Genomic DNA, 13,405 nt, shown 5'->3' with positions numbered 1-13,405 from the left:
GAGGGCTGGTCTTGACAGAGTGGGTGGGAGGATATGTATGTTGCTGTCTGGACTTCTGATTGATGTTTTATCGAGGCCTCCTTAACTTCCGAGACTTGACACTGCTGTTGCATAACAGACGGCACTAACAAATTGTAGTAACCATCGCCGAGGATGGCTGGTAACCAAGCGTTCACGGCACTTATCGACCTGGAAAAACAGCTCTTAAAACTTGTGCAAACAAGCCCTTCCAGGACAAGGGGCAAAGCCCTGGCCGAGAGGACTGCGTCCTGCCTGCACTTTGGTAATCGACCTTGCCATGGTCTCTTCTCCCGAACTTGTTTCCTCACCTGCAAAATGGTGGAGTTGCGGTACACCAAGATCCCGGAGCTTCTCCCCAAACCCCGGACTTTAACTCCTCCCCTTGAAAGTGGGGGCGGAGAGAGGAGAAGGTCAGGCCAGGAGTCACCCTCAGCCGCCGAGCGGTCCCTTTCCTCTTTGCCACTCCCCGCCCCCTCGCTCCACCTCGGTGAGGTCACGCGGGAGACGTCACGAGGTTGTGACGCCACTGAGGGGCGGGACTCCGGGAGAGGAAGGGGCGGGGCCCAGGCGGGCGGCGCTTGCGCAGTGGGCGCGGCGCGGGAGGAGGCGGAGGCGGCAGAGAAGCGAGAGGCGGCGGCGGCGCAGGCGGCGGCGCTGGGGGGGGTGGGAGGGGGGGGAGCGAGAGAGTGAGTGAGTGGCTGAGTGAGTTTATCCCTATGAGGCGGTGAGAGGCCCGGGGCCTACCTTAAAGGAGCGGGGTCGCGGCGCCAGCTAGCAGCGAGCCCCCTCCCGGTCCCCGGGCCCGGCGGCGCGGCGGCGGCGGCGGCGGCTCGGTTGTGAGGAGGCGGGGAAGCGGGTGTCCGGCCCCAGCCATGGAGGGCATGGACGTGGACCTGGACCCTGAGCTGATGCAGAAGTTCAGCTGCTTGGGCACCACCGACAAGGACGTGCTCATCTCTGAGTTCCAGCGACTGCTCGGCTTCCAGCTCAACCCGGCCGGCTGCGCCTTCTTCCTGGATATGACCAACTGGTGAGCCGGCCCCATCGCGCCAGCACTGGGGCCCGCGGGGAAGGGAAGGGACACCAGAGCCCAGCGGCAGGGCGGGCCGGGCGGGCGGGCGCTGAGGGGCACCCTCTTCCCGGGGCGTGGAGGGAGTGTGGGGGAGCCTCAGGGACATGGGAGAAATTTGGGGGCTGAGCAAGAGAGGACGTACGAGGGGAGTGGGGGGCCACGGAGTGCAGGAGGGGCGGAAGGGAGACTGGGGAGGGCTTCCCGAGGTTCTGCGGAGAATTAGGGGCCGAAGAACATGGGAAGAGGAGAAAGACTTGAGTATCGAGACCATAGGGGTGGACCTGTGAGCAGGAGGGCTGTGGTGTTGGTGAAGAGTACACAGCACAGGAAATCTGAATTTGGGGAGTGGGGGGAAAGCCTGGGGTATGGAGTTAGGGTCGAGGAAGACAGGGATGAGAGGAAACTCCGGGAGAGAATTAAGTGTTCTGGAAGAACGTGGGGCACTGGAGAGACTTGGGAGTTAGGAGATGAGAACAGATACTATGCGCGCGCGCGTGTGTGTTGTGTTTCTTCATTCGAAGACAGGGAAAAAGGAAACATATTTTGGGGAAGGACAAGTGAGTACGGTAAGAGAGCTGACTTTCCGAAGAGTTGTGCCAGGGAGGAGTGGGATCTGCTAGTAGATCTAACGGAGGACCGGGAGTGCTTGGGGGCAGGGTCTGGGAAAGCCTTAGGAAAAGTGAAGGAAAGGAGATTATCTTGGAGGAGGGAACTTTCTGAGAGAACTGGAGCCCTGGATTCCAGAATGCCAGAATGGAGAGGGGCTTATCTGAAATAAGACTGGGTTGTTTGGGAAAATGGAGGACTTGGCTTAGGAAAACTAGGAACCAAGTTTTTTGGCTTGGAGTCTCCTTGTAGAATTGGGGCAGAAGACCATGGCGCTTAGACCAAAAGGAGTGTTTCTTGGCTTTGGATGTAGCCCTCGCTATTTTTGATAAGCAAGGCTCTCTCCTTGTTCTCTGAGGAGGGGTTGTTGAATACACTCACTTAGGGTGAGTGGTAAAGTACAGACCATTCGACTTCTTCTGAAAAGATTTTAGGTGAAACAACTCATTTTTCTTTGGTCAGAAAGCCATGGGATGAATGCCCTTTGCTCTCTGTGTTTGGGCATTCAGTACCCTGACATGTGGAATCTTGTTTCTCTTGGCATCACTTATACAACCAGCTTCCCCTTTATTCCATGTCCACTGAATGCCTCAGGCAATGCCAGAAAAAAGAGGCTGTAAGCTTAGTCTTTATCCCATTTCTCATCTAGTCCTGTCTGGAATGGTGCTCGTCTTCCTTGTAGCTATGGTCACACCAAAGATGATGTGTGAATTTTTTTTCTGTGTAGCATCACTATTTTATCTTTAAACTTGTTACAGCAAGAGTGGGATTGAATTGCTAGATGTTTAGAAAACTTTTTGAGGCATTGAATGCGAGAGATAGTCTTTATAATTAAAGAAGCATTTATGATCCCCACTTATATCTTTTTACGTCTGGGAAGAGAGGGACTACAGCCTGCAGTAGTTTTCTGAACACCAACTTATAGTGTTTAAATAGTCCTTGATAGGGGTTATTGAAAACACTGAGAACAGGTATTACCCTAGTGAAATTTAGAAGTAAAGCTATATCTTGACGAGGGTTGTTCTCTTGCCTGCCAGCTTCCCACCCCCAGCTCTTTTTCTTCCTTGTTTACACTAGTTCAGCATAGGAAACTTGGCATATTGTTGCTGCCAGTTTGGTAGGGGAGGATCATTATTTCTCCCCACCCCCTTGTGAGTCGTACCATTTAAACCCTGCCCTAATAAGTTTTTAGTTCTTTAGAGTCAGTATTTATTAGTATAATTATTGTGGCTACAAAACCAGTGTAATGAATTTTATGTGTTTGAGGTGTGTGTGTTTAACATCTAAGATTGTTTGTTTTTAGGTTTTGTGAAAGGTGAGGCCCAGTGTGGGCAAGAAAAAAATAACTTAAAAATTATAGTTGCGTTATAAAAATTTTATTTGAATTTTTTATAAAAAAATTATTAAGCTCAATGGCACAGTAGCATGTATTCTAATGATGTAGCATCTCTGTATGAAACAAGGTGTGATACATTTCTGAGCAAAGTAGTGAGCCATTAAAAGATGTATTCAGGTTTTTTTTCTTTTTTTAATTTTTTAATGTTTATTTATTTTTGAGAGAGAGATTGAGAGAGTATGAGCAGGTGAGGGTGGAGAGAGAGTGAGACCCAGAATCTGGAGCAGGCTCCAGGCTCTGGGCTGTCAGCACAGAGCCCAGCGCAGGGCTCAGTCCCATGGACTGAGAGATCACGACCTGAGCTGTGGTCTGACGCCCAACCAACAGAGCCACCCAGGTGCCCCAGATGTATTCAGGTTTTAAAGCAGTTAGAAGTTAGTAGCTTCTTAGGAATGCAGGCAATTAAGTGGTAAATCAGCTTTAAGCCACCTTATTTTCTGGTTGTAAAAGTCATATTCTTTGTCTTTGATTATAAAATGAAAAATTTTTTGTGAATTGAAGGAAGTAAGGCTTACTATTCTTTTCTTTCTATTGAAAGCAGTTAGCCCCAGTATTATATTTTGATTTCTATTTTGACCTGGTTAAGTTCATTAGATTTTTGTTTTAAACAAATGCTCATCTTGATTAATACAATCTAGTTAAAATAAATATAGTCATGCATGTGTATTTGGTCAAAACATTTGTTTGTGTTGTTTAAGAAATATGTGGTCTAGAAATGTATTGTTTTTAAATGTCATTTAATGTCTAACTTTGTTGAGATGGTCCTATAATATAGGATGGCAAAATCTCTCAAATTGCTGTGATTAACCTGTTGAATTTGAGATGATTAACTTTACTGTGACTTCTTAAGTGCCTGCTATTGGTTGTAATAAATAACCACCATTCGGTTGTTTGATGACTGCTAGAAAATACTATGGTAAATTAAAAATCATTATTTTAAAACAAAGGCCATGAGTTTTCTAAAATGAAACTCAAGTTGGAAAGACTTTGTTTTTATTTTCAAAAGTAAGTATTAGCTTTTTAAGAAGCTGTCAAAAAACTAAGTTGAATGTTTTGGCCTTGTCAATTATCTACCCTATAAAAGATTTTTTTCCTCTAGTCTTTAGTTCATTGTGAATTTTGTAGATATTTCTAATTTTTAATTTGGAATGAAGTATTGTTTCAGCTGAAGCTTTTTTTTTCTAAATTTTTTTTTTTTTTTAACATTTATTTATTTTTGAGACAGAGAGAGACAGAGCATGAGCAGGGGAGGGGCAGAGAGAGAGGGAGACACAGAATCCGAAACAGGCTCCAGGCTCTGAGCTGTCAGCCCAGAGCCCGATGCGGGGCTCGAACTCACGGACCTCACGGACCGCGAGATCATGACCTGAGCCAAAGTCGACGCCCAACCGACTGAGCCACCCAGGCGCCCCCAGCTTAAGCTTTTTGTAGTGTTTATACCTGAGTTGGCAGCCATGCTGCTGGGATACTTAATAAAAGTAGCCAATATTCAGTTCCTCAGTAAGTACAGAAAGTAAGTGGTGTGATAAAAAAAACTCAGTATGCTAAGCCAACTGAAATGATTTGTAGATTAGTATAACTTTCTATAGGTGGAATGTCTTGCAGACACTATTGGACAGTGAGTATAGAACCTGGAATTCTAAAACTGGAAGTTGGCTTAAGAGATTCTCCAGTTCATTCCAGTTTTTCCTGAAGAATTGCATATAATCCTTCCAAGACAGTTTATTTTTGCATCCCTGAGGGCAGAGATATGCACGGTACCTTATTATAGTGTTTAATTACTTTTCTAGTTAGAATTACGTCAAAACTAAATCTCTCTTACTTACCACAGTTTAAACTTTTTCATTGCTTATGCCCTCCTTGGAGATGGAGACTATCTAATAAACACCTTCCTTAAGAGGTCAGAAAGTTTCTGTTAATTGAAATCACTAAAATTTTTTCACTATTTATAATTTAAACACATTCAACTTAATGGTTTCTCATCCTTTAATGTAGTCTAATAGACTTATCTTTTTTCCAGGGGAAACTGACATGATTCATAGGAGAATTTACATATGATTTTTAGAAAATTTAACATAAAACATATACCATTTTAACCAATTTTAAGTGTACAGTTTAGTGTTATGTACGATTTCAAATTCTCTTCTGGTCCTCAAAATCATTTGTCTCTTATGTTTTTAAAGTGAGTTTTGTTCTTTAGCATTTGTGACAAGAGGCAAGTAACACTTCTAGATTTTATTTTTTTAACACTTCTAGATTTTTAGAGGGCATTAACTTAGGAGTCAGTATTGGCCTTATTTCTCAGTTATAAGTATAAATAATAGTTGACTAGCATATAGACACTGTTGATTACTTATTTGGCTGGCCCTTTGCAGTTGTGGTGTTGCAACGTTCTAGCTTACCTCTTGGTGTCTTCAGGAAGTAATATACATTTTTTTTTGGAACATTACATGTGCCCACAGTGGATGGAACAGATGTGTTCTAGAAAAGCAACTTGGAAAAACATTTTTGTACACTCATGTCCTGCTGACTTTGTCAGCATTGTCAGAGGCACCCCACTGGATAAAATAAAGGTATAACTGATGAAGTGAAATCAGGATCTAGATGTAAAAATCAGTTGTACCTTGTATTTCATAGTACCTCCCCTGCCTGGTCTTAATCCATTTTTTCAGTCACCTGCATGGTAAGTGAGTTTCTGATCCACTCTTTGGTTTATGTGTATGAGTCTAGGAAAAGCCTGGCAGCCAGACTTTTGTAACATAAATCATGATGTTAGTACTGGGTTCCTTGAAAAAAATGTGTGCCAAGCAGCAGTTTTAGGAAGAGGGTAGGGAAGGATTGCATAACACTCAGTGATAGAGTGTTGTACAGTCTATAACATTTTTAAGAAGGTTGAGAGTTCTTTGGATATTCTTCTCCACTTTTTTCTATCTTTTTTGAGTGGCACATAGAAGTTTTGGACTCTGGGTATAAAAAAAAAGTTTATAAATAGAGCATTTAGATTCATTTTAGTTTTAAAAGGAGCACAGTAAAAAGTATATTGTTGTCCTGCAGGAAGTCTTTATAAACAGTATTGCTGTGGGCCTTGTATTTCTGATCACAGATGAAGTGAAAACTAATCTCCATTGTAGCTAGGATGGGTGGAGATGGTTTCTTCACCATTTCTTATCTTCCCACTCCTTCCACACAAAATTTGTGTAGCGCATAACACCAAAAACTATCAACCAGACAGTATTTAAATAAATGTATTTTGGATAGCAGATAGTGTAATACAGAAGCAGAAAACAGCCTGTATTATACTTTGTGTTCTGATAGGAAAAGAACATGCCTGAAATGATGAGAGAAAAGTTTCGGAATAATGAGGAAACATTCATATGTCAGTACTGAATTAGCTGAATTTCAGAACAGGTAGGAATGGACTGAGTCAAGTAGAAGGAATGATTCACAAAGATGGAATGACTGCTATGGGCAGGTTGCTTTCTTAGAAGTTTTGAAATGATTAGGCGATTTGAACTGATGAGAAAGTAGTGTAATATAGGTAGAGGATGTTTCCTGAGTGAAACCAGGAAGGAGCAAGTGGAGCAGAACCATCTAGAATATTGGCTTGGCTATAATGCAGTTAATGGGATCAGGAGTAACAAGACATGGAGCTTATTTTTATTTTTGGCTTGGAATATTGCTGATTTTTAAAAAATTGAGGTGAAATAGACATGAAGTTAAACCATGAGAAAGTGAACAATTCAGTGGCATTTAGTGTATTCCTAGTGTTGTACAACTACCATATATATCGAGCTGAAACATTTTCATCACCCCAAAAGGAAACCCTACACCCGTTAAACAGTTGTTCCTCATTCCCTGGAAACCCAAGCCCTGGCAACCACCCAGGTCCATTTTCACCCTTTGCCTTTGACAACTACCAATCTGAATTTTTTTTCTATGGATGTACCTATTCTGAATATTTCATATAAACGGAGTCATACAATATTCGTGTCCATTTGTGTCTAGTGTCTTTCAGGCTTCATCCATGTTGTATAGCATGTGTCAATACTATGGTTGAATAATGTTTCAACAAAGTATGTGTATACCACAATTTATCCATTTGCCTCTTGATGGACATTTAAGCCATTTCCAACTTCTGGCTATTGTGAATAGTGCTGCTATGAAAATATGTGTACATGTATTTGTTTGAATACCTGTTTTTACTTCTTTTGGTTATATACCTAGGAGTTGAATGTGTAACTTTTTCAGGAACCACCAAACTGTTTTCCACAGCGACTGGATTATTTTATAATCCTCCTAGCAATGAACAAGGGTCTCCATACCTTGCCAACCACTTGTTATTTTCCTTTTTTTAATTACAGCCATTCTTATGGGTATGAAGTGGTACCTCACTGTGATTTTGATTTGTGTTTCTCTAATTACTAATGATATTGAATGTCTTTTTCTATGCTTCTTGGTCAGTGCATACTTTCCTGGAGAAGTGTTTATTCAAGTCCTTTGACTTTTTTTTTAGTTGGATTGTCTTTTTTGTTCAGTTGTAAGAGTTATATATTCTGGATACTAGAACCTTATCAGATATGTAATTTGCAAACATTATTCTCCATTCTATAGGTTGTCTTTTTATTTTTTTTGATGATGTTCTTCAGTGCACAGGTTTTTATTTTGATCAGGCCCATCTTATCTAATTTTTTGTTGTTGCGTGTGCTTTTGGCGTTATATCTAATAATCCAAGGTCATGAAGATTTACCTGTATGTTTTCTTCTAAGAGTTTTATGGTTTCACTTCTTAAACTTAGGTCACTGATCCATTTTGAGTTAATTTTTGCATATGGTGTGAGGTAGGAGTCCAACTTAATCCTGTGGAGCTTAGTTTTGATCATGTCACATGCTCTGGGACTGGCTTCTCATTGACTGCATTAAATATATCCTTTACTTGTATTAAATACATATTTTCTTCAGAACACCCCTAAAAATTGGGCCAGGAAAGTGTGCAAGGTTTCCTAATGGGGGAAAATATTAGGGGTGTTCTATTAGGAACCAAAATTAAATGTGTATCAATTAATTTATTTATTTTTGAGAGAGAGAGCATAAGCAGGGGAGGGGCAGAGAGAGAGGGAGAGAGAGGATACCAAGCAGGTTCTGCACTGTCAGCACAGAGACCAACACAGGGCTTGATCCACGAACCGGAAGATCATGACCTGAACCCAAATCAAGAGTCAGATGCCTAACCGACTGAGCTACCCAGGTGCCCCTAATTGTGTATTTACAAGATCAGTTTATCCTTTTCCCCATCTTACCAGCCATTCTTTCTGATTTTTCCCTGTTAATAGCTCCATTGGTCTCCCAGACATTAATTAGGCTTGAACTGAGTTCTATCCAATGCCCTCTCTTTCCTGGACACCTCAAATCACTTGCCAAACCCTGTTCGTTTCCACTCTACAGTGCACTTTCCAACTCTTGTTTTCCATTCCCTGCACGACTACCCTAACAGGAATACTCTCCAAATTGTTTTTCTACATCTGGCTCTCTTCCTTCCAATCCATTTTGTGGACATACCACTACCAGACCAATCTTTCTAAATCACAGCTTTGATCTGGACCATTTTTTTTTTTTGATCAGAAACCTTTAATAATGCCCTAGTTATGTACCACATAAAGAACAGGGCTTTAGCTTGACATTCAGGGCCTTCCAAAGATTGGTCCTGGTTTATCTGCCTCTACCTTTCCTGCATACCTTTATGCTGGATATCTTGCTTCTCTCTGCTCCATTCAAGCTGGTCTGCTGCTCATTTCCCACATATACTTTTGCTTTCCCAATTTTAAACTTTTTTCTTCTGCCTGGAATGTTGTTCTTCCCTTTCTTATGCCTCATGAAATCCTATTGTTTTTTTGAAATTGGGACACTAATTGTGCTGTCTTCTCTGAACATTGCTTTTTTGATAACATTGATCACATACGATACATACCCTGGAGAGGAAGATGTACCCTAACAGCCTTTGGTTCTCCCTAAACATCGGATTCAGTAAGGTGTGAGAGTAGATGGACTAAAGACTTCATTTTTAAGGAGACTTTGTGGTCCAGTGCTGTTAGAAGAAGCAAGTCCTATAACCTAAGCTCTTTTTCAGGCTTTTTTGTAGATTCAGTTTGCCATGAGATGTAAATGTTGTCAATATATGTGCCATGAAAGAAATTAAAATTTAAGTTAACGGCAAGAATATTGTTTCTGGAAGCAATTTGAGCCCTCTAAAGGTTGGCCCCATCTTGGGGTGCCTTGGGGCTCAGTCGGTTAAGTGTCCGATTTTGGCTCAGGTCATGATCTTGCAGTTTGTGAGTTCAAGCCCCGTGTCGGCTCTGTGCTGACAGCTTGAAGCCTGGAGCCTGCTTCGACTCTGTGTCTCCCCGTCTCTCTGCCCCTCCCCCACTCTCTGTCTCTTTGTCTCTCAAAAATAAATAAGCATGAAAACAATTTCAAGTAATTTTAAAACACTGTATGGACCACATGAAGCTCATCTATAGGTAGGATGTGTTCCTTGGACCACTAATTTGCAACCTCTGGACTAAAAGTGAGAAGCAAAAATCTGTTCTTCTTTCCAGATGTAGTCACTACTATCTATTTTTCTGTACCTTTTAGAAAATTTCCATGCCTGTAGAATTTTGCATGTGTATGTATACTTACAGAATTTTCTGTGTGTGTATGTATGTGTGTGTGTGTGTATTTTTTAAACAGCAGTGGTATTGCAATTTGAATAATTGTTCTTCCTATCCAGAGTAGTGGGTACCACAGCCCTTGTACTGAAGTAGTTGTCAAGATATTTGGATAGGATGATCAAATAGATCTATATTTTACTAAATAATAGCGTAGTGGTAGATTTTATCTCTTCAGATTTGATCTCTTCAAGTACAGTAGAATTCTTTCACTGTATTGAGCAACCAACTCTCATCCAGTAATTACATGTAATTATTAAAACTTGTTTTGCTGTATTAAGAGCAAAATGTGTTAAGTAAACTAGTGAATCCATCTGAATTTGCTTATGAGATATTTTCAGAGAACACATTTTATAAGTTTTTTTTTTTAATTTATTTATTTTGAGAGAGAAAGATAGAGAAAGGGAGCGAGATAATCCCAAGCAGGCTCCACACCATTAGTGTGGAGCCTGATGCAGGGCTTGAACTCCTGGAACTCTGAGATCATGACCTGAGCCGAAATCAAGAGTTGGATGCTTAACTGACTAAACACAAGGGACCCAAAACACAAGACTGAAACTTACTGAAGAGGTTTAACTCTTACTGAATTACCTTGTGCAGATGACACTGATACATTTTTCACTTGTAAGGGTAATTGATTTTGTGAGTGGTTTTCTCATGATTTGCCAGAGTTAATGTATGTCTTTGGAGAGGAGCAGTTAATTCCAAATCTGGAACTCAGCCCCACTGAATTGACTATGTACTGGATTTTAAAAGACTCACTTTAAAAAATGAACAGTTGTGTCTTCTTATGTGTGAACCATGGCTCTATGAAGTATTTCCAAGGGTTCACACTTGAATTATTGTGCTTGAGGTCAGTGATTCACAGCCTATTATGGATCAACAGCCTACTACTCGATTGATTGAATGATACACAGTGTGCTTCTAAAATGCTTTCTGGTCAGGATTTATTTTCTGAAGTAAATTTTGCTTTTTAACTAAAAAAAAACTTTGATAACGGACTTTGGGACAGTAGAAATCATTGGCTGAGGGATGGGGTTTTGCATACAGCTATATAACTGGGAACCAACTGTGTTTAAACTTTTTTTTAATTTAAAAATAATTATTTTTATTATGATATAAAATTTTATTGTGACTTAAATCATTGCAGATAAGCTAGAAAGTGCCAGTAAGCAAAAAGAAAACAAAAACAAGCCATACTCACAGGAGCCAGAGATAAACAATTTTAACCCTTTCATCTGTATTTTTCTAGTACATACTTGCATGTGTTTGTGTGCGTACCTGTGTTTGCTTTATGAAACTGGAGTATTTGCTGTATTCCATGTACTGTTTCAAGTGATTACTACATAATTTAATGCTCATAATAATTTTAGGAAATAAATACAGTTATTCTTACTTTACAGAAAAGGAAAAGAGGCTCAGTAAGGTTAAGTAACTTACGTAAAGTTACATGGGTAATAAGTGGTAGAAATAGAACTCAGATGTAAGTAGTCTCGGACTAGAGTCTGTGCTCCTGATTGCTGTGTTTTATACACTTGGTGGGTTTCTAGGGCTGCCATAACAAATTACCACAAACTGGGTGGCTTAAAACAAAAAGTTACTCTCTTACAGTTCTGGAGGCTAGAAGTTGAAATCAAAGCATCAGCTGGGCTCTGCTCGCTCTGAAGTTTCCTAGAGAAGAATCCTCCCTTAACTCTTTTTAGCTCTTGATGGTTCCCTTCTTTTGGCATTTCTTGGTGTTCCTTGGCTTGTACTACATCACTCCAACCTCTGCCTCAATAGTCACAAGGCCTTCTTCCTTGTGTCTCCAGATTTCCCCAAGCCCCAGTCAGTTGGATTTAGGGTCCAACCTGATCTGACCTCATCTGAACTACTTGTATCTGCAAAGACTATTTCCAAATCAGATTGCATTCTGAGGTTCTGGGTAGATGTGAATTTTGGTGGATACTCTTAAACCACTACAAACACAATTTGTAATCTTTCACTGAAAAATCTCTTACGATAATTATTCATTTTTAATAAATATGATTCTATACTTTTAAAGGCTTCATGGTATTAAGTGTATATAAAATAACTTAATAATCCTTTTTTGTTGGATATCAAGGTTATTTTTATTTTTTTGTCACTATAAACTCAGTATTGAAATTCTTGTAGGTAAATCTTTGCTTGTATCCTTAATTGTTTCCTTAGAGTTTTTTCATAGAATTAGATTGCTGGGCTAAAGATAAACATGGTTTTTAATGCTCTTAATATTTAATTGCTAAATTGTCTCCCTCATAAAGGTCAGACTAATTTATATTTCTGCCAGCTACTGTGTGAGTAGCTGTTCCTTTAATACCTCATCAATGCAGCATATTACAATTAAAAATGTTTTTCTTGGGGCGCCTGGGTGGCGCAGTCGGTTGAGCGTCCGACTTCAGCCAGGTCACGGTCTCGTGGTCCGTGAGTTTGAGCCCCGCGTCGGGCTCTGGGCTGATGGCTCGGAGCCTGGAGCCTGTTTCCGATTCTGTGTCTCCCTCTCTCTCTGCCCCTCCCCCGTTCATGCTCTGTCTCTCTCTGTCCCAAAAATAAATAAACGTTAAAAAAAAAGAAAAATTTTTCTTTTGTCAGTTTGGTAGATAAAAAGTGTGATCTTGTTTTAATTTGTATTTTGTCATTTCTGAGGAGTATTTTTATGTCCTAAATGTCCACTGTATTTCTTTTATGAATTGGCTGAACATGCCCTTTGTCCATTTTTTTAATAAGGAAGTTTGCCTTTTTGGAAAGTGGAGTTTTTTTTCCTGACTGTAAAAGTAGTAATACTGAATACAAAAAATCAGCAAGTTCAGAAATATTGAAGGAAGACATACTGCTTTATAGCCTGCTTTTTCACTAAACATAGATATCTTTCCATGTCTGCTTTTCATGGCTGCTAGTGTTCCATTACTTGGGTATTCTGTACTTTAGTTGAGAAGCCATTTATTGGTTTTTGTTGTTTTTTGCTATTAGAAACATCTTTTCATATTTGCCTGATTATTTTCTTTTCTCTTAGTATTTTAAAAAACTGTGACATATAGCCCATATATTTATTTTGGAGAAATTCTTAGAAGTGGAATTGCCAGGTCAAAGGTATGGCCTTTTGAAGGTTCATGAACATTGCCAGATTGCCTCCATGAAGGATGTAACAATTAATAATCCAAACAGTTTCGGCATTAGAAAACTTGCTTTCTGGAATGTTGATTTTTAATTTTTGCTGAATAGATTTATCTGATAGATAAATGTTTGTTGCTCTAGTTTGCATTTCTTTGCTGGTGAAATCTTAAGTTTTATGTGTGTGTGCTGGCTATTTTTTTATTGACCTTTTTATTTAAAAAAAAAAAAAAGGTTCTGGGGCGCCTGGGTGGCGCAGTCGGTTAAGCCTCCGACTTCAGCCAGGTCACGATCTCGCGGTCTGTGAGTTCGAGCCCCGCGTCGGGCTCTGGGCTGATGGCTCAGAGCCTGGAGCCTGTTTCTGATTCTGTGCCTCCCTTTCTCTCTGCACCTCCCCCGTTCATGCTCTGTCTCTCTCTGTCCCAAAAATAAATAAACGTTGAAAAAAAAAATTAAAAAAAAAAAATAAAAAAAAATA

At 40.3% G+C, this 13,405-nt stretch overlaps 1 protein-coding gene across 2 annotated transcripts in view; it reads left to right on the top strand.

The window, feature by feature from the left end:
• Positions 1-691: 691 nt before the first annotated feature.
• The window catches only part of ILRUN (inflammation and lipid regulator with UBA-like and NBR1-like domains), a 96,568-nt gene continuing 83,854 nt past the window's right edge, over positions 692-13,405 (top strand). Inside the window, exon 1 of one of the 2 annotated variants that reach the window (XM_040473252.1) lies at positions 692-1,051. In XM_040473252.1, the coding sequence (XP_040329186.1) occupies positions 894-1,051 (158 nt within the window). In that variant the 5' untranslated portion in view covers positions 692-893. The remainder of the gene's footprint in view (positions 1,052-13,405) is intronic. The other variant, XM_040473251.1, reaches the window with a different exon arrangement.

The sequence above is a fragment of the Herpailurus yagouaroundi genome, unplaced genomic scaffold (genome assembly GCF_014898765.1).
Source record: "Herpailurus yagouaroundi ecotype Mexico unplaced genomic scaffold, PumYag 139, whole genome shotgun sequence".
NCBI lineage: Eukaryota > Metazoa > Chordata > Mammalia > Carnivora > Felidae > Herpailurus > Herpailurus yagouaroundi.
The sequence above is the reverse complement of the archived record's forward strand: the minus strand, read 5'-3'. Positions and strand labels throughout refer to the sequence as shown.